The sequence below is a fragment of the Lissotriton vulgaris genome, chromosome 7 (genome assembly GCF_964263255.1).
Source record: "Lissotriton vulgaris chromosome 7, aLisVul1.2, whole genome shotgun sequence".
NCBI lineage: Eukaryota > Metazoa > Chordata > Amphibia > Caudata > Salamandridae > Lissotriton > Lissotriton vulgaris.
The window spans coordinates 406,150,330-406,171,513 of NC_141695.1; the positions used below are offsets into that span (position 1 = coordinate 406,150,330).

At 45.1% G+C, this 21,184-nt stretch overlaps 1 protein-coding gene across 1 annotated transcript in view; it reads left to right on the forward strand.

Annotated features, from left to right (window-relative positions):
* CACNG7 (calcium voltage-gated channel auxiliary subunit gamma 7) overlaps positions 1 to 21,184 on the forward strand; it is a 200,068-nt gene that overhangs the window by 159,386 nt on the left and 19,498 nt on the right. The window contains exon 5 of the mRNA XM_086930366.1: positions 9,463 to 9,608. Coding sequence (XP_086786492.1) covers positions 9,463 to 9,608 — 146 coding nt within the window. The remainder of the gene's footprint in view (positions 1 to 9,462; positions 9,609 to 21,184) is intronic.

Sequence of the window (21,184 nt, forward strand, 5' to 3'; positions counted from 1 at the left end):
GGCCATGCCCTTCCCTACTTACAGCTATGGATCTGGGACATCTGACTATCATGCACTTATGCACACTCACAACAGACATGGGGGCAGATTTATATTAACTGGCGCATCCCGAGGGATGCGCCAGTTAACATGCGCCACAGTGCGCCACAGCTACGCCACCCATGGTGCGCCGCATTTATGATGCGGCGCACCATGGGGCAAAAACGGCACAGATGCGTCACGCATCTGTGCCGTAAAAGTGACGCATTGCTGGAGTTGTGTCGCAAGCGCGACGCAGCTCCAGCAAGGCTCGGGGGTGCCCTATCTGACCAATGCTGCATCAAGCCTTACGCCTGCTTCAAGCAGGCGCAGGGTTTTGACGCAGCATTGGCCTAAAAGTGACTGAGTGAAATCTTATAGATTTCACTCAGCCACTTTTGCGAGGCGCACCTGCCCCGGCACGCCCACCCTGCGCCGGAACGCCCACAAGCGGCGCAGGGATTTACAACGTGACGCATCTGCCTAGATGCGTCACGTTGTAAATCGGTCGTAGGGATGCGCCACGTTTACGCCACAGTTGCGTGACGCAAACGTGGCGCATACACAACATAAATCTGCCCCACGATCTTTCCATTGAGCAAGTCATTGGAACATGTTGTTGATCAAGAAACTCAAAACAAAAAAGGTGAAGTCAAGTGGAAAAATACTTGATTCTGATGTTTCATCCATTTTAGGAGAATCTTTTGTAGCATCTGTTTATAGCATATATTTCGGTTAGCAAATAACATGTTATTAGTGTCTTGGTAAATAGAAAGGTTATGTATTTTCAGAATATGTAGAGGTGTTTGAAACACATGTTCATTATCTAGTTCACCATTGGGTCTATTCAGAAGGGCATTATGGACTGCATACAGTAGTACACCTGTGGCACACTTTAGGGTATTGCCTTTGTGAGCTACCCCATAATTGTAAATGCTTTGTGAATTCACCCCCATGTCTGTAACATTTCTAGTACTAAGTCTGAAATCGTTTTCAGAATGTGAACTAAAATGCCAGGACCTCTTGCTCATCGTAGACCAGAATCATAGCAGAATAATTGTAATATATTAGTTTACCAGCAATTGGGCAGTCCTACGTGCATTCCTCTCTATTTTCAATGGAATCAAATGCCATCCCAGTATAGATGTCTTGTTGTGAGGTGAATCGATTCACTTCAGAATAAATTACAATTTGAATGTAGATGTGCACACTAAAAGTGTCAGACTTTACTGAAAAAGAATACTGTAAATAAGTTTTTAGTGCACAAAACGTGTTGCTGTTTCTCAGCACAGGCACACTTTGTGCACCAATTTAGCCTGCATCCAAATAATGAGTCCCTGTGACATGCTTACATGGTTTGCACAAACATTTGGGTTTATGCAATGCAGCCTCTGAAGTCCTAGACAAGTACCATTTTCTACTTTAATGTCATGGGTGCAAAACTTCTGGGAAGAATGGGACAGCTAGGAAGTCCTAGATTTTCACTAAAGTGTTTGTGTTTCTTGAGGTTGTACTTTAAATGTTTAACAGAATCTTAACAGGCTTTGTAGACTACTAGTTTAGATAAGGGAACTAATTCATGAAATCTAGGACACAATGGGCCTCACTTACTATATTTTGATGCACGGCAGTGCAGCGAGCCTTCTTGCTGTGCTGCATCAAAATAAAAGGGCAGGAATGCGTCATATTTACAAGATAACAGTGCATTCCTGTCCTTCTACTTTGCACACAAACAGTAGACGTGCACCAACGCAGACACCCTTGCAGAATGCAGCACACATAGAAGGAGCAAAAAACGAGGAGAAATAAAAGTTTTTCTCCTCTTTGCACCACTGATTCTGGCACATTGGGAGGTTTACAACACATTGTAAATCTGGGAGTGTTTTAGATATCATGAATGTTGCATGGGAACACTCATAGCGACACACATGGAACGCCCCTATCGTGCAGAATAATGCGTGAAACGGGCCCATATTTACTTACAAGACCATGAAAATTCACGCAGGGTGACTTTACGTGGCCTTTTAAATATGGGCAGGCACACTGCGCCACTGGTGTGTCTAAAAAAGTGACACACCGGCGACCCAAATTATTTTATTTATTTATTTATTTATTTGCTTATATAGCGCCGGACTCGACCCCCGAAGGGGTATCTCCGTGCTTGTGTTGCCCTATGTGCTCAAATTAGGACTGAGAGGTGCACTGAAGAGATTAGACTGTCTGGGATAAATGCGTTTTAAGGGAGACCCAATATAATAACATATACAAAGCAACTTTTCTTATAACTTAAATGTCTTTACGTGCAAATCTTGCATATGGTATGCATCAGCAATGGTGCAAGTATGTTTGGCACTCCTAATAAATTATTATGGCGCTGGATTGTTCTTCATTCATTAATATAAAAAAGGCAATTTTTCAACCCTTTCCTTATAATTTGGTACCACTAGTGATGTTACCCATACTTATTGCCTTACTTGTGGGTGAACCAGCGCTTTCTACATTATATTTATTATGTGCTTAAAAGCGTGAGATTCACATATCCGGGTGACTTGGCAGCTGTTTCTGTAGAACAAGCACCATATGTTCTTGCTAACCATATTTTTTTCTCCACACTAACAACATGCACATCATATATCCCAAACCATTCATGTGAGGTACCTTTTTGTGCTTCACCATGAAAAGGGATTTTTTTCCTCTGTTTGTAAGGAGTAATTTCTTGCTCTTTTTATGGAGGGAAGCGGTCAAAAGGAGTTTGTGAACTGCATACAATTTTGGGCCTTCATCCCTCTGAGGCATTTTTTCAATAAACTAAACCCCCCCCCCCGCCTACTGGATTTGGAAACTTCTGTTGAGTAAATCCATTTATTAACTGCAAAAGCTATAAATGGTTGCGTTTGCATGTGTGATTCAGGTTCCACATGGAAGAATTGTGTGAATAAGACTGTCAAAACCCCTTTCAGATGGCCATGGGGTATGCAGGGGCTACTAGGCTCCACTGTAGTCGTTGCAACCTTCTACTCATGTTGTCTCAGGGCCCATCCTACTATGGATCCCACTCTACCGGGCCAAGAACCCCTTCAGCACTTGACTCTCAGTGGTAGCTGTGGTCTAGCAGACAAGGTTCCCTTGGGGGGATGTAGACAAAGGTCAGTGAATACGACACATAAGTCAAAATGCAAATAGGATGAACAAAAACATACATTTCCACCCAAATACTTGCTTTTATTATAAAAAGTAGATTTTCATTTCAAATTCTACACATGTAAAGAAATGCAACAATCAAATGCAATAGCACAATCCTCCTTGAAGTCGAAGCTCCTGTAGTCGTCAGACGAATCCCTGTCCCACTGTCCTTCATGTAGTGTGATAATTCCTATCCACTGGTGGCCACATCAGGGAATGCAAACTATCAGGCCATACTTTAGTAACTTAGTCTAAAGGGTCTTTGACGCTACATCACTAATAGTAGCAACTCCCCTGGGGTCCCAAAGACCCGGTTTCAGTATTACCCTTCCAGTAGGATGGCAGTGTTCAGCAGTGCAGTGAGTGCCCTCTCCTCAGGTGCTCCCAAGTCCAGATCCCATACAGTGCAGTTGGGCTGTTTAAGATTGACATGGTGGCACCCAGCGGCGTAGGCTCTTCTTGTCATGCAGTGCTGGCTTACGGTTTCCCGTGACCAGAGCTTCTGCCGCTTGACATACACATGAGGTAAGTTGCTCTTCCCCACTAGCAGGAAGGAGGACGGCGGGGAGAACACTGGTGTCATCCTCTGGTTCATGTTTGGAGTGCCAATGAGGATGACATCCTTGATGGGATTTCAGCAAACATCAGAGACTTCACCAGGTGAAGATCACAGCATGCAAGCTTGACCCCCTAGTCAAAGTAGTTCTCCTTTGGCCTTGGGAGACGGGCTGAATTGTAGGCCAAGTAGTACTGGCAGCCCCTCCTGGCATACGGGGTTACTACGGTACTCACGATCCGGGCACATTCTCCTTATGCAAGCCCCCCAAACTACGGTGACCCGTCCTGGCATATGAGGTCACCAATCTCGGCCGTCACAGGTCCTCTGTACTTGATCAAACCTCAATTTACTGGTGACCCTCTCTGGCATCCGTGGTGACCGCAATGCAGCAGTGCAGCTTGGTGCTTCCCTCCCAGAGCCTTTGATATGTCTCAGAATACGGCTGCCCTCTCCTGGCATATGAGGGTCACAGAGCTGATACTGCACAAGGGCAATGGCCCAATTGGTGCACAGCCTTACAACTAAACACAGGAAATCCTCATGCAGGACTCCCCACTGGACCTCACTCCCTCCAACGCTCTCCTCTCCCTCACAGGGCACACTGGTCTTGGCAAACCGATAGGCAATGGAGATCCATGCTCCAGGGCAGGTGACCTTGGTGTCCTGGGTGATGTCCCCTCACCCAGCAGGGTGACTAGCAGACCTTTGCCCCCAACTCTGGCCACTGGCAGAAGTCTTGCAGAGCTTCCTCTTCTCACGCAGCCTGTCTGGTTGTTTGGCAGGTGACACATTTTTGGGGACTAAACCACCCTTCTTTAAGTCTTTTTTCAGACATCAAATGTAATTTAGGGTCTGGGTCTGTGAAGTTAAATGTTGAGGTTTTGCTTCTTTTGCAGTGGACACTTCTCCTTTTCATCTTCCTTCATTAAAATGGTCCATCACAGCAGGAAGGACTCCGCAGCTGATTATCCACTACATAATTTACAGGAGTGACCAGAGTTTACACCTGGAAGCCAGCCACAGTGCATCAACGAGTTAATCACAGACCCCCAGCCATTCTCTGTTATGATTCTCTTATCAGCCCAACTCCGTTCTGAGATGTGCCTGGGCCCCTTACTTTTGATCTATCACTGAAACAAAGAGAAGTTTTTGAAATGTAAAAGGAAACTCTTCCCTCCAGTGTGACCCCACCTAGGTCTCAGGAATGCAGCAATCTACAAGTCTATCTGTGGAGATTCCTCTCCTCCTGATGTCTTCACCAGGCATTCCTGGCTTTTTCCAAAATGGAACCCAAGGTCCTCATACAATGTATAATTGCAGGCACACTCACTCAACATATGTTCATTGCTTACTTTCTGTTTAGCACTAATACCCTTCTTCATTTACCCATATACCCATAGATGTTACCCTGAGTCTAGCACACACACTCAGGCTGCATGCACTGTTCAGCAATGAAACTTTCCTACGTTTAACCAAGGTGTGTTAGTTCGAAACACATGCACTGCCAATCCACACACTCACTGTGTGTGCTACACAACTCTTCATCCTTCATGTGTTGTACTGCATGCAAGCACACATACACCCAGCACATGCGGTCGCTGTGCAAGCAATGCCCAGCACTACATCTCTCATGTAATGTATTCCTCTCAGGTATACATACAACCAGTACATGTCATAGCCACAAGTACTGCACAGTTCTGCTCCTTCCTCGTACTGTACCTGTTCAGGCACACATAAAACTAGCACAAAGGCACTACTCTTATGTTGTGCAGCACTCCACATCTACCTGATGTAGGCCAAAGATGAGTTAAGCACACAACAGCAGAACTTTTTGAAATGTGAGTGAGCCTGTAGACCTCGATCTGGTGACACATGGATAAAAGGTTGTGTTCACTACTACTGATGACAACACGGTATGCTGCCACCACCGCACTTCTGCTGCTTAACTCCTGATTACTAAGAGGGTAGCACATTGGCTGCCACTCCGGGTCCCACAAGACTGCAATCCATGAGACAGGCCCAAGTCATGGCAGACACGCAAGGCCCGTGTTCGCCTACTACTAAAAACAGGATTAGGGATACAGACAACTGTACAGTTGGGGGCTCAGGGCAAGGGTACATGTTTTACCATGCAGAGGACGTTTCTGTGCCAACAGAGACCTTACGTAGGGTTTGCAGGAAATGTAAACTGCATGTATGGCGTTGTTGCTTTCCTGACATTCGCCTTCATTCTTTTCCTCACCCATTTATAAAGGTATGGCATCAAAATAACATTTTCAAAGATATTGCATGACAGAAGTATTATGCCCTAAAATGCATTTACTAAAATATAATATAAAAGTATACACTGAGTGGAGTAATGTTTTTATACACGATATTAGGGCTGACGATATTTAGATTAGGTTTTTGTAAATAATATTATGATATAGAAAGTAATGGATATGTAATGTGAGCAGAGCTGGTGTACATTATGGGAACATGGAACACATTTATGAACATAGATTTTGCTAATATGTGTAATTATGAACCAAGCACCAGCCTTACTCTTTAGCCCTAGAAAACACTTGTGAAGCAGTCCATTTGTCTTTAGTCTAAGGATGAGACACAGATACTCAATACAACCAAAACACTTATGTAGGAAAGTAGGATCTGATTTTATGGTTACCCCCACTTTTTGATTGATGTAATGCTGTTTCTGTCTAGTCTGACTGTGATCCTGCTAATCATGATCCCAAGTCACTGTGCGTTCTCTCCTAAATTGGTATGGTAAGTACATATGTACATCCCACATTGGACACTGGTATAAACTTATCAGTCCTTACTATATTTTACTGAGTAACCCAGGTCATAGGTACACCAGGGGTCCCACATGGGCTGAAGCATGCATTATGCCACCCATGGAAGACCACTCAATTTGTAACTACAGGCCTGTAATTGCAGCCTGTGTAAGCTGGTGCTAGCACCACTTATGAAATATATAGGTTTCCCTATATATAGGGTCACTGCACTTAAAATCTATTTCACCCCTAAATTAGGCCTTTCAATCCTGAAGGCAGGGTGCTCAGTTCTAACTGTGAGGGTGCCCCTACAGGAGCAGGACAACCCTACAACCTAGGGAATACATTCTCCCTGGTTGTATGTGAGACAGCCATATGACATATAGAGGGGCACCGTTTCATTATGCGATGACCATCTCGAAACTGTCCGTAACAAAACCTATCATATTTGGTATTAATCATGTTGGAGTCATACCCCCACACTGTAAATGGTGTGGGAGGTATGATTCCATGCCCCGTGAAGCTTCTTTGGGAGGCCCTCAGTGCTCCCATTACCAGCCTTTCAAACCTGGACAGCAAGCTAGGGTTGCTGCCAGCAAGAGACAGGTTTCTGCCCTCCTGCTGCTGAGCCAATCTCGAACAGAGGAAGGCAGAATAATAGGTATCCTGTCACAGGGAGATGTGACCACCTCCCAGACAGAGTTTAGTGTATTGTGGCAGGGTGGGGGCGCTTGGCAGCACCACATATTCTGTGTGCAGGGCACACTTGGTGCAGTCCATGCATAGTGAAGTTCAAACCAGTTCAGGTGTGAAATAGGACAAAGGACAAGCAAGTATCCTCCCCCTTGTCCAACCCCTCTTTAGGGAGGGACCCCTGGATCGTCCCAACCCTTTCCTTAGGGTATTTAAGGGCTTACCTGTGGTTGGGTCCCTAGATTCATCATGAGACAAGGTTACTTTCAGACACCACTTCTTCTTTGACCATCTGGGCACTCCGAACTTCACTGGACTTTGCTCTGGGCATCAAGGCTGCAACCGGGAAGACTCCTGCTGTTCCTGATTTCATCGCCCAGATCATCTGCTGCAGCGTCCATGCCTGTGCACCATTTAGGAACCTTCCAAGGCCTGTGGGAATCAAAGACATCTGAAGAAATCTCCCTTGAAATGAGGGAGTCACTTCCCTGCATCTGCAGGCACCGCAACTAAGCTGACCGGTCTGCTGATCCTGAGCTCCCACGGATTCCAAAGGGCTCAACAACACAGGTGGGGGTTCCTCCCATCCTTCAAGGCTGGCCCTGTCCTTTCACCAAGTTTGAGGCCAGTATCCCTTGTCAGAGCCGTAGGAACCGAACCCCTGTGCACCACATAGACTTGCTTGTTGGCTTCCTTCCACCAGGATCTTCAGGTTCCACGTAGCCCCAACCGCAAGCATCTCCAGTGACCAAGATCTTTATTCTCACTGCATCACTTGCACCGTGGACCTGCATCTTTGGTGAGCTGCTTGAGGTCCTCTCGCGACTCCTGTGCCTCTGGCCTGTGGGTCCTCTTGAGGGTCCTCTTTGAATTCTTTGGGCTCCTCCGATTGCTTTAGTCCTGCCCTGATTCCTCTGCTTGTGGTGAGTCTTCTGGACCTTGCTGGCCCGACATTGCACCTTCTTCAACGTCCACATTGTTAGCCATTGCAAAGGCCTGTTGGTACTACTGACCGACACGACCTCTCAACTCTCAACATCCCACTTAGGACAGCTCATATTAAATATTACTCCACCCAGCTGAAGTTTCACTGCCACCGTCAGCTTCCCTGCAACACTCGACATCAGTGGGCATTCGTCTTCTGTGCCCCCTGGTCACTCCTGAGTGGCATAGACTCTGTCCCCTCTGCTTGCAGGTTTTTCACATCTCGAACCCACCTTTGGGTTCCACCGGACACTATTACCTTCTCCAGCAGCGGCATCTTTCTGAAGTTCTCCATTGAGTTTGATGGCGGTTTCCGACATCACTTCACACCTATGCACCTGGCTTCCCTGGTGCAGGCATCCTGGTTCCTAAGGTATCCACGGCTGTGGTGGCTCTCCAACCTTCTGTCTTCCACGTGGTTTCTTTAGGGTCTACTGGGAAGGGTCCTTCTATAAAATTGTGACCGTGACTTACCAATTGACTTGCATTGATCCTGCGGTTGTGTTCCCACTCTGAACATGGCCTACTTGGGGCTCCTGGTTACTTACCATGGGTGGTTCCTTGGGTCCCCGGCACTTCTATGTCTTTTTGGTATAGTCTTGAATTGAGTTGTGGTTTGCATACCACTATTTTAGTGTATGGTTTGGTCTACCCCTGGTGACCATGTATATTCCGTACTACTTACCTGTTATTATTGCAAACTATTGTGTGCATTGTTTGTACCTCCAGCTAGGAGATATCTGTATTCGTTAGTGAGTGTCTTATAATAAATACATATTTTTTTAAATACACTTGGTGGTTCTTTTTCACGTAGTCTATACCTATAAGATTATGTTCTGGTGAAACAAGCTGCTTTACACTCCTTCTGGACTAAGCCTGAAGGCTGCTCTCCACAGCTACCACCTAGAGAGCTTTCTAAGGTTGTCTAAGACCACTAAAATCACCATAAGGGTTGTCTGGATTGGTGCAAGGTGCCCACTTACATAAGTGTACACCATATATCAAGCCCACTTCTCACAACTTACACTTGCATTTTTGTGATATGTTTTTTTGCCAATAATCTATTAACTGTTTGGAAGGGAGAGACTATGAGCATATTATGAGGAGGGCATGAAACAAGTGATTGGGCAGTGTCCCACTCATCCTGTCCGTGAGTAAGCATGCATGCGCCTAAATTGCCTGCAGTGGATCGCCATCAGCTTCCTGTTGTTTTCCTAACTGAGGGGTTCCTCTACCTTCTGTTTCCAGGTCTCTCTCTGGTGGTTGGCCTCGTGCTCTACATCTCCAGCATCAACGATGAGGTGATGAACAGGCCCAGTAGCTCCGAGCAGTACTTCCATTATCGCTACGGCTGGTCCTTCGCGTTTGCGGCCTCATCCTTCCTCCTCAAAGAGGTTTGACATCTTCTTACTTAGATACTCCTGTTTCCTGGTTAAAAAAGTGATGTGTTCATGTATAGCGTGTGTGAGGTCAATATAGTTATTTGTACCACAAAACAAGGTTCCGCTTCCTATGGCAGACATCGCCAATAAAAGCGACATCACTAATGGTCACAGTACTCACCGCTAATGTTAATTACTCATGCTTTTGGGGGACACGTGCTATATCGAGCAGCCATATTGTAAGCTGTTCGGTAGAAACTAAAGAAGGACTCGATCAGAATGTAGCATGGGGAGGGCGCAGTAGATTTATTTGTAGCCCGCGATTGACAGTTGAAGTCAAACGTGTGGGCCACATGACGAACCCAGAATGTGATGAGGGCCACTCTAGTTTCCTATACCTTAGAGATACTCATTGGCCTTCGGCTGAATAGGGGTCCCCCGTGAAGGGTTGGAGCCCCTGGAGGGTTAGACCTCGGCTTCCACAAGTTCACAATACTGTGCAGATATTGTATGACGCAGTGATTGCTTCCAAGAGGTTCTAGTTTTGTTTCAAATTCAGCCATCTCTGTTCCAATCTTTTACTGGCATGCATCATATTCTCGAGTGGTGGTGGCTGCAGTTATTGCTATGCATTTATTAGCGAATTTATATAGTATTACCCACAGTGCTTTAAATGGGCCGGTACTCACCGGTACGGAGTACCGGCACTTCTTAGATTTGTCACTCTGAGTACCGGCACTTCTCTTCTGCCAGAGGAGAGTACCGGTACTCATGACAAGGGAGGTCACTGGCTGAGAGTGCGAATGAGAAGGTGGGGGCGTTTCTGTCAGCCAAGGCGCCACTTCTGTATTCCCATCTGAGCCCCTACTGAGCTAATCGGCAGGGCTCACTTGAATAATGTGAGGTGCTCACGGTCACGCTGTGCTAGACAAAGCAGGGTGGAGATTCATTTTACCTGCTAGTGTGCGCGTTTGCTTTTCAAAGCGCAGCACTTCAGAAAGTGAAAAGTACTTTAAAGATATACATTTTAGCAAAGGCAAGGGCGGCGGATTCTCACACTTCCTGTACTTTCTGGATCAGAAGGTTAATGCCCAGACAATGCGATGGAAGAGGCTCTTTGAGCGCTAATCTAACAGCGTTCTGCACTGAGAAACCCACATTCCTAAAAAAATGTCTCAATTACCCAGTGTGCCTGCATTTGTATGACTGGTTTTGTAAGGAAAACGCGAGAGAGAGAGAATCAAGGCATGCTCAGGAGGTATTTTAAAGAAAATGGGTGGCACGTTGTGTGTACATGTCTGTGGTGACAAAGGTTCAGGAATAACGTAGTATGGAATGTTGGTGGGTGAGTGAGTGGATGGATGAGTGAGCTAGGGTGGATGTATTGATGGATGGATGAGTGAATGGATGAGTGAATGGATGGATGAGTGAATGGATGTATGGGTGAAAGAGGGTGGATGATTGGATAAAAGGGCGGATGGATGTGTATGTGAAAGATTGGATGGATGGATGGATGAATGGAAGTGAGCGAGGATGGATGAAAGGGTGGATGATGGATGAGTGAAAGGAGGTATTGAGTGGATGGTATAAAGGAGTGAAAGGGTTGATGGATAGATGAGCAAAAGGATTGATGGATGAGTGAGAGGGTGGATAAAGAGATGGATGAGTGAAAGGATGAATGGATATGTTTAAGGATGGATGGATAGGTTTGGATATGAAGGGTGGACAGACAGAATGGTGAAAAACTGAATGATGGATGAAAAACCGAATAATGACAGAATGTAAAGGGTAAATGGTGGACATCAGCAGGTAAATGGTAGGATGAAAGGATGACTATCGATCGATGGAAGAGACAAGAGATATCTTCGGGGAGGGTCATGATGATTTGCTTCATTTGTTGGTTGCCATAAGAGCTTTGGTCTGATGTGGGGTTATTTTCAGTTTCATCCTACTCACATGCTCAAAAATATATAATATTGTGCCAAACATCAATTAACAGTATGGCATTAAGAAGGTGCAACTATTGCAAAAAAAGGAAAAGTTAACATATTATCGCATTTCTCTTTCGTTTTGTATAATGAGTTAACCTGCTTTGTTTATATAAACACATTTATCATGTGCTTTGGTGTGTGCTGCAACTATTATGGAAGTTGTTAATTATCATTATGTCTTGCCCTTAGCCCCGCCCCTAGCTCCGCCCAGCCCCGCCCACTCACTACAACTCTAGCTCATTTTAATGAGTACCTGCACTTATTTTTTCCCCATTTAAAGCACTGATTACCCATAAACGACGACTGCCAGGGTGCAATAGAGAAGCCGCGTGTGAGGAGATAGGAGGATATATACAATTAATTAAGCATTCACATATAGACATATATAGATATATACATTGTTTAAGTTTTCATGATGGGTCTGTTCAGTATTGTGTGAGTTGGGTCGGGAACTCAGGAACGGGCCTCAAATCATTTCTGGAAGTGGCGCTGAAGGAAGAGGGAAGTCAGATGATTCTACTAATAATAATGGTTCGTCTCTAATTCATAGCAGGATTTTCGGTCATTCTTAACTTTCCTTACAATTAATGCATATGAATTGTACAATTTTAAAAATGCTTTGCTGCCGTGTTTATCTTCTGTTCATCAAGTAAAGCACATTAACAAAGTATGCTTTCGTTTGGATAAAATAGCTGTAGAGCGCCCACGTGTGGGCTCGCGCTGCCAATGCTGCTTAATGTGACGTGAGTAGAAATGAGCGGCACCGAAGCTGAGGCTGACTGAGTCATAATGCATGAATGGTGCCCATTTTATGAAAAGGCGGACGCGCTCAGGCGAATCCTAGGGAGGAATGTAGGTCGAACTCTCCCTTTACCGAAGCACTGAAGAGAGGTGGACTGACAACAGACACCCTTGTGGCAGAATTTAATGCAACCTTTAACCTCCGATTTAAACCCTCTGATATTTGGGAATTATACATCACACTGAGGCGTATTTACAATAATGTGGCAGCACCGTGCTCTGACATTTTGAAAATGCAGGGATGCGTCGTATTCACAAGAATACAGCGCACCCCTAGGTTCCACATAGTGCAAAAAAAAGCTGTCTGTCTAGCGCCAGTGCAGGCACCCTTACTTGGCAAGGATACCAGCGCTGTAGGGAGGATTGTTTATGTCCAGGAAGGAATACCTTCTTGCACATCAACAATCAATAATGGAGACTTGCAGCTTCTATGTGCGCAGCACACACTGAAAGAGCAAAAAACATGGAGAAAATGTAAAATTTCTTCTTTTACCGCCATTATGTCTAACGCCTGGGGCCTCATTTATGAAAGCCTTGCGCCACCGGTGCGTCACTTTTACCCATGTTAAAAGTGACGCACCGGCGGCGCAAGGCCTTCATAAATAAGGCCCCCGGTATTTCATGGCACTAGTTTTTGGCGCTGCCTCAGCCTTGTAAATCTGGGGCAGTGTCAAAAAGTCATGGGTGTTGCAGTGGAACGCCCTCGGCCACACCCTTTGCACTCCCCTTTGCAGCAGAGGACTGCGTCGGAAAGCCATGCAAAGTGTCTTAGTGCCCCCTTGTAAATATGGAAAATGGCACTGCACCACCAGAGCATCAAAACAACTGACGCTCCAGTGGCGGTGAGGATGCCATTTCAGTTCTAGAGAGAAAAAACGCAATGGTTATCATTCCTAGTAAGTAAATAATAGGCCCGTATCCCTAGAATTTTCACAATGTGGTCAAGAAAATATCGCTTCACAAGACAATAGTCTCTGTGGAATGGTGCATATGCCACAGAGTGTGAATTCAGTGTGACTTATTGTGATTCAGCCCGAATGGACTTTTAATGGCACTGGACTGTTAAGAGATTGTGTAATTTCCATGGTGGATAGCCCACATTCGAGGGAGAGGGACAAGCATGACACCCGTTTTTTTTTGGAACATTCACTTGCAAAATCGAAAATATGAAGGGGCAGATTTATGTTAACTGGCGCATCCCGAGGGATGCGCCAGTTAACATGCGCCACAGTGCGCCACAGCTACGCCACCCATTGTGCGCCGCATTTATGATGCGGCGCACCATGGGGCAAAAACGGCACAGATGCGTCACGCATCTGTGCCGTAAAAGTGACGCATTGCTGGAGTTGCGTCGCAAGCGCGACGCAGCTCCAGCAATGCTCTGGGGGGGCCTATTCTTTCAATGCTGCCTCAAGCCTTACGCCTGCTTCAAGCAGGCGCAGGGTTTTGACGCAGCATTGCCCTGAAAGTGACTGAGTGAAATCTCATAGATTTCACTCAGCCACTTTCAGGAGGCGTTCCTGCGCAGGAACGCCCCCCCTGCGCAGGAACGCCTCCTCATGGCGCAGTGCTGTACAACGTGACGCATCTCCTAGATGCGTCACGTTGTAAATAGGGCGCAGGGATGCGCCACGTTTCCGCGCCGTTGCGTCACGCAACGGCGGTGTAAACGTGGCACAAGCCCTTCATAAATCTGCCCCGAATTATTTAGATAAAACATATATGCATTTTCGGAGTGCAGGTAAGAACGACAGGCAAGACTATGCCTTAAAATAATGTCATTTTCGATATTTTAATTTAATAAACATATGCTCTTTTAATCCATCTCCACCCAGTCTACGTTAAATTGCATACTCGAGGCAATTTCTGAAAACGCTTCTGCATTTTTCAAACAGAAATCTGAGCATTCTTTCTTTGAATTTACTTAGACTGTCACCTGCTGAGAACCCAATCTGCTCGAACAATTCGTACTTCTTTATAAGCTGTTGTGCTTGGGTGTAGTACACATTATGGCCTGAGGGGGGAGACATGTTGCAATGAGTCTGAAAATAGTACTTGCATCAGCATTTTGCAGGACTATTGGTTTTCAGTATTGCCGCATGCAGCAAATCTGGCGAAATCTGGAAGCACATTCGCAGAGCAGTTTTAAATAAACGAAAGCTACTCAGGGCTGTCACAGCTCTGCAATTTCAGTTTATTCGGCGTTCTGGGTTTAGTGAAATGGATAGATGCCACTGAGGTACGCTTTAAAAGTGGCTTGGAAAAAGAAGGCATTTATCTCTCAGCTGTGCACGGTATAATTAATACGCCGCAAAAACGTTTGGAAAAGGATAACTGACTCGCTCTTTGCCCTCGTCTCAAGTGTTCAGGGCTCTACATATTCCCAGATGCATTCGTGAGTAGCTCAGCCACTACAATTTTTAGGACTGGCTTGACAGTTCAGCTGTCTGTAAGATCTATTGCTACCAATTAATTAAATGAGCATAGAGTGGACGTTGGCTCTGCCCAATGGAGCTTTACTCTCTCATCTCATTCTCTTGACCCATGCAGTGCTTGAATTGCAATGCATGAGGGACTACTTTACATCTCAAAAGTACTCAAATCATTGCGCACTATTGTTTTAATCTAATGGATGGATACAGAAAAAAAATGTATCATATATATATTTATAAAGTAATCCCTGCTGTACATTATAAGGATATTGCAAGTCACCTTGCAGTTTCATGACCTTCTATAGGAACTAGGCCATTGCATTGCTCTATATGATCATGGAAGCCCTTGGTGACTTACAATATTCTTATAATGTACAGCAGGGGGTACTTTCTGCCTTATATCATACCAGTATTCTTTGTAAGTTATTCTTTTAATAGTGTTCATTTCCCCATGGTAATTCCTCTTTATGTATCTATTGTTCACTTACTTTTTGTCTAGAATTTTTAATTTCCTTTTAGTGAGCACCAAACATTCTTTTTGAATCCGTATGTTTTTATTTTCATATTCTTTGAATGAGGTTTTCAATCAGACTTTCGCTTTTATTATTATTTCTTTCCATGTTTTCTGCCTTAGGGTCTTGGTCTCTGCCTCACCCTTTTCTTTATTCATTAATTGCTTTCTAACAGCCCCTTGTGTAACCAATGCCCCCCTTCCTAATTTTTCATGTGGTTTTCTTTCAATATTTTCCATTTCCTTCGTTATCCTTCTTTTCTTATTTTGTGCAGTGTCTTTCAGTCCTTTATCTCGTCTTTAAGTTCTTTTTCATTCTCTTCAGTTTTCCATTTGTTTTTCACTTGTGTCTTGTCTTTCCATTTTCTTTCTTTTTTTCTTTCATTTTTGATATTTTTCCATTCCTTCTTCTCATTTAGATCTCTTTTCTTTCTGCCATGTTAATATCTCCTATTGACCATTAAAGTGCGACTGTGCAAATTACCCCAAGAAAATGTACTGAATATAAAAGGCCCCTTTAATAGGACTGGTCTGCTTGTGTTTGCATGTACTAATTACAAAAATGGGGACCATCCCAACTCACTAATACAAACCACAGAACCTAACATTCCCTCCCTTAAATCACCATGACAACCAACCCCCACCCCAATTCAAGTACAGTCTAATGTAAAACTCTTCACCTCCACCTACCTCTGCATCATTTGAAGCCCACAACCTTTTTCCCCCCATCATCCTTGACCATTAACGCCCTTCCTACCTTCCAACCTGCTGGTCAGTCCGCCAATCACCATACACCTCCTCCTCCCAGAGCTGCATTCGTCCAATCAGTACTAATCTAACCCTGCCATCAAATCAATGGTACGCTCTGCTTCTGCCAGCCAGGAAAACCCTGAAAATGGGTTTTGCTCTGCCCTCAAGAACTCACGGCATCAAGGTAATGAAATAACTTTGCTACATGACTGGCTCCGCCTCTCACCACTGAACTGAAATAGGCCCTCCATTTAACTCCAGAAGTATTCCGAATTGCCTTTATTTCCTTGCCTGGCTGCCCAATGAATAAACAAGTGGCACACAATCCATTCTGTTGTTCTCGATGGCAATGGCTGAGTCACCTGCTACGCTAGCAGAAACAACAACCACAGTTAACTTATTATTTAAAGGGACACTTTAGGCCTAATGTAACAACTGCAAAAAGTGACCAAAAGCTTCTTATCTCGTCTTCAGAAGCCTTTTGGTCTCTGATACAGTCCGTATTCTAAAGCAATGAGTACCAAACAGCTTTGCCGGACAGTTTAACTTCCTCAATGCCGGATTCAAAATGATTAGAACCTAATAATCTTATTCCCATTCATGTGACTGAAAACCTTACTCTGAAAAACTTCCTAATTCTATAAAAATCTTCCCCAAACCTTCACTGGACAAAGTAAATCATCAGCTATTCAATTAATTCCTGGACATGTATCTCTGCCCAGCTGAGAATTGTTTGGATGTCTTAGCCTAATACAAATCAACTCTAGACTTTTTTTTTTTAACTCTTGCTACTTTACCTGCTACCCCAGACCCATAACTCAGAATTACTTAACACCCTAAAGAATATCCAAACCATGCATGAATGAGACAGCAGTACCCAGTGCTTTAAATGGAAAAAAATAAGTGCAGGTACTCACATAATTGAGATATGGACTAGGGGGCGGGTTATGGGGTGGGTAGGACTATGGGTGGACCAATGGGGGCGTGGCTACTGATAGTGCTAAGGGACCGGGCCAGAGGCACACGTTTAATTTAATTGATATTTAATTGGTGTGCAGATGTGCACACTGCAGACAACACTCGCTAATACAAGAACACACACAGGGACATTACAGCAGTTGTGCATTTAGATAGGGTATTTAGTTCATGTGCATCCACAATAAACTGTGCTAAAAGCAACAATTACCTGGAACAAGCGGATGAACGTGGAACGTGGAGGGCTGGCCATTAATTCAAATCATTAATAAACCTCATGACCGAATGCACCTCTTCATTTACGATTTTGTTTCATTGGCACTTTATGTTTGAAATTGTTTCAAAGGCACTAGGAAAAAAGTTCACTAACATTTATTTTCTAATGTCATAAATATTTTACTTTTAATTAAATGTAAACCCCTTCTTTAATTGTTTCCAGTGTAATAGCGCCTTGGGCCTCACAAGCATTGGGAAAGTGCTATAGAAATCAAACTTACATTACGCAATATCACTAACTTTCTTGTTTAATCACATTTTGAAGGGAAGGTATGTATATTATTTCCTACTATTGAAGGGATATAAGTGGTCAAGAGTATTACCACTAACAATATCGAGTACACTGTTTTTAATAATATTAGCTGACCACCAAATAAAGTTGTTTTTGGTACAACTTATATTTTTTAAAATCTCACTATCACTTGCACATAACATATACTTCACAATAACCTGCTCCGCTGCAAATTAGGCATTGAAGCACACTGGAGGGACATTCGCTTCCTCCAGTGGGAACCCCATGATGAAGCATGTCACCACTAGGGTGAGTGATGGTTCTTCTTAATCAAACATGAGTTATTGTTTCCTCCTTTTTTGTATGTGTTTTCACTCTTTTCCCCAGTTTTGGTTCCAATATCGCCTTGTCACTATTGGTGGGAGGCTTTTTCCTTTGGTGTCTCTGGCTTTATTTCCTTGCCCACAGCACAGCTAAGTCACTCCTTAGTTGTTTTTTGTATTTATGATTGGAGATATAGGAGTGACCTCTTGTTTATCCTCACTCTCTTGTTGTTGATATATATGTATATTATTTCTCCTTTTTATAAGTTAAGCTCTGACAATGTATCTGTAGGGAGAGGGGGGAGATGCAAATTGGGCCTTTCATCTGTCCCCCAACAAGTCTTTTACGCCTTGCAAATCGGTTGAAGAGACCTCGACTGCAGGGGGCACATAAAATATAAAAATAAAAACAGTTTTTCCTCCGCTTTTCGAAGGTGTTTAGATGGCAAACAAATCACAATAGCCGGTGGTGGTGGGGAGGGGGGTGGGGGTGGGGAGAGATGCAAGCGGCGTTGCTCAATTAGCAGATGATAAAGGGAGATTAGTACGAGTGCTACACAGAAAGGGACTGATTCGTCGGCTGTGTGTCACGCTTCTTTTTTTTTTTAAATACCAAATTGCACTGAGTTGGCTTGCTGCCCATGAGTACCGGTACTCTCTTTGAACAAGAAGAAGTTCCGGTACTCAAGCGCAGAAAATGTAGAAGTGCCGGTACTCAGTAGTGGTGAGTACCGGCCCATTTAAAGCACTGGCAGTACCTCAAAATGTGAACAGCAAATAGCTGCAACGCAACAATACTCCTCAACACATTGCCCATAGTGTGCCGTGATCCCAGCAGAGTCCCATTTCATTTGACCAGCAACAATCTCCTACCCATCTCCCCCACTAATGGCTCATAACTCAAAAAAATATTCCCAGAAATTATTTTATTATTTATTATTATTTTAATTATTTATATAGCGCAGCTGATACCTTGCAGGCTTCCTGGCGCTGGAAAAAAATACTATACTGAAGAGGAGCGCGAAGTGTGTAAAGGCGGGGGAGGTCTAAGGGAAGAGCCAGGTCTTGATGCACTTCCTAAATGGCAGAAGTTGAGGGGTCTGGCGTATTTTGATGGGCAGGCTGTTCCATAATTTGGCAGCTGCGACCCTAAAAGATCTGCCCCCGGTTCTGGCTTTACTGTATCTGGGCACCCTTACCAGATACGCCGAGGATGAACGCAGATCTCTAGTAGGGGTGTACCACTGAAACAAGGTTTGCAGGGGCCTAGGCCCGAGTCCGTGCAGCGCCTTGAATACAATGCAGAGAGACTTAAAAGCCACCCGCTGCTTTAGGGGTAGCCAGTGCAGTTCGGCCTTCTCGACCAGCCGAGAGCCAGCTTGGCCGCGGCTGATTGAATTCGTTGCAGCCGGTCCAGTAACTCAAGGAGTAGGGCGTTGCAGTAGTCCAGGCGACTCAGAATCGTACACCTGACTACCAGCGCCCGGGCTTGTGCAGGGAGAAGTGGCATAATTTTACGCAGGGAGCGTAGCAAAGCCGTGCAGATCCCCACTGTTTTTGCCACCTGGGTTTCCATACTCAGCTTGTTATCGAGCATGACCCCCAGGTTGCGGACCGAGGAGACAGGTTTAGGTTTCTCCCTTGTCTCAGGAGGCCAGAAGTCATTCGGGAACTGGTGAGATAGAGTGGTGCCAGCACAAAACAGAACCTCTGTTTTGGAGGCGTTAAATTGAAGGGAGTTCCTATGGAGCCAGCCAGCCGTTTCTCTAAGACACTCATGGAAGGAGGTCAGAGAGATGGAGTCTTCTCCTTCCCAGGAGAGAATGAGCTGGGTGTCATCTGCGTAATTAATTGTTTTTAACCCGAATGACTTAATTAATGTGATCAGTGGTTTAAGGTACACATTAAAAAGGATGGGGCTAATGGAGGATCCCTGGGGAACTCCCTGTGGCACAGGTGAGAAGGCAGATTGGAATGGGGGGAGGGAGACAGCCTGTCTCCTGTCCTGCAGGTAAGAGTGAAACCATAGCAAAGCTGTGCCTTCCACACCAGCTTCCCCGAGTCTCAACAGCAGCGTCCTATGGTTGACCGTATCGAATGCGGCAGACAGGTCCAGCAGTATCGGTGCCACTGGCTGGCCCCTGTCTGCACGCATGCGAAGATCCTCCATGGCTGTTAAAACCGCAGTTTCGGTACCGTGGGCAGGGCGGAACCCGAACTGGAGATCGTCTAGAAGGTTGTTCTGCTCAAGATGGGTAGAAAGGCAGGAACTGACCCATCGTTCCACTATCTTCACAGGGAAAGGCAGCAGGGAGATGGGTCGATAGTTGGAGAGACAATCTGGGCTCAGGGAGGGTTTCTTCAGGAGCGGAGAGACAAGTGCCTGTTTCCACGGAGTTGGAACGTAGCCACATTGCAGAGACTGGTTGCATATTTGGCGCATGATGCCAAAAAGTTCTATTCCGGAGCTTTTCCAAATTTTTGGAGGCAGTGGGTCGAGCGGGGAGCCTGAGGTGATACTGAACGCCAGTTTTACAAACTCGGGTTCAGAGATCTTGGGAAATTCTCTCAGTCTAGCCGTCAAGCTGGAAGATCGAGGCGACAAATCATGGGGGCTAGTACTGGCTCCCTGAGTGTTGGCATCTCCCAGTAGGGGGGGGGTCTTCAAATTTTGAATAATGGTATTAATTTTATTAATGAAAAACGTTGCCAAATTATCACAAAGGGCTTGGGTGGGAGGCTGCGTCGACGTAGCACAATCTGGGTGAGTTAGATTTCTGAGTATCTGGAAAATACTTTTTGAACTGTTGGTGGCGTTGGTAATCGTAGAACAGTAATAATTAGCCTTTTCTTGGACAATGGCAGTTTTGTACGCCCGAAGATTGTCTTTCCAAAGAGTTTTGTTGGAGTCGAGATAGCCTTGCCTCCACTTTCTCTCTGATTGTCTGCAGGCCAGCTTAAGGGCTCTCAATGAGTCGTTAAACCAAGGGGCGGCTGCTCTTCTCCTTGGCTTGCATTTTTTCAGAGGGACGAGACGCTCTGAGGTATTGACGATGTTGGTGCAGAATGACATGTAGTTGTCCTCCACCGACCGGGCTGTGGAGAAGCTGTCTTCCACCTCGAATACGGGGCTGGTCAGTCTCTGTTTATCTAGGGCTTTCCAATCTCTATACAGAGGGTCAGGTGCGATACTGAGTGACGGTTTGTTAGCTCTGCCGCTGGCTATGTGAAATTTGATAAGTGCATGGTCGGTCCAGCACAAAGGGAGGATGTCGCTCAGGAGAGCTAGCTGGGGGG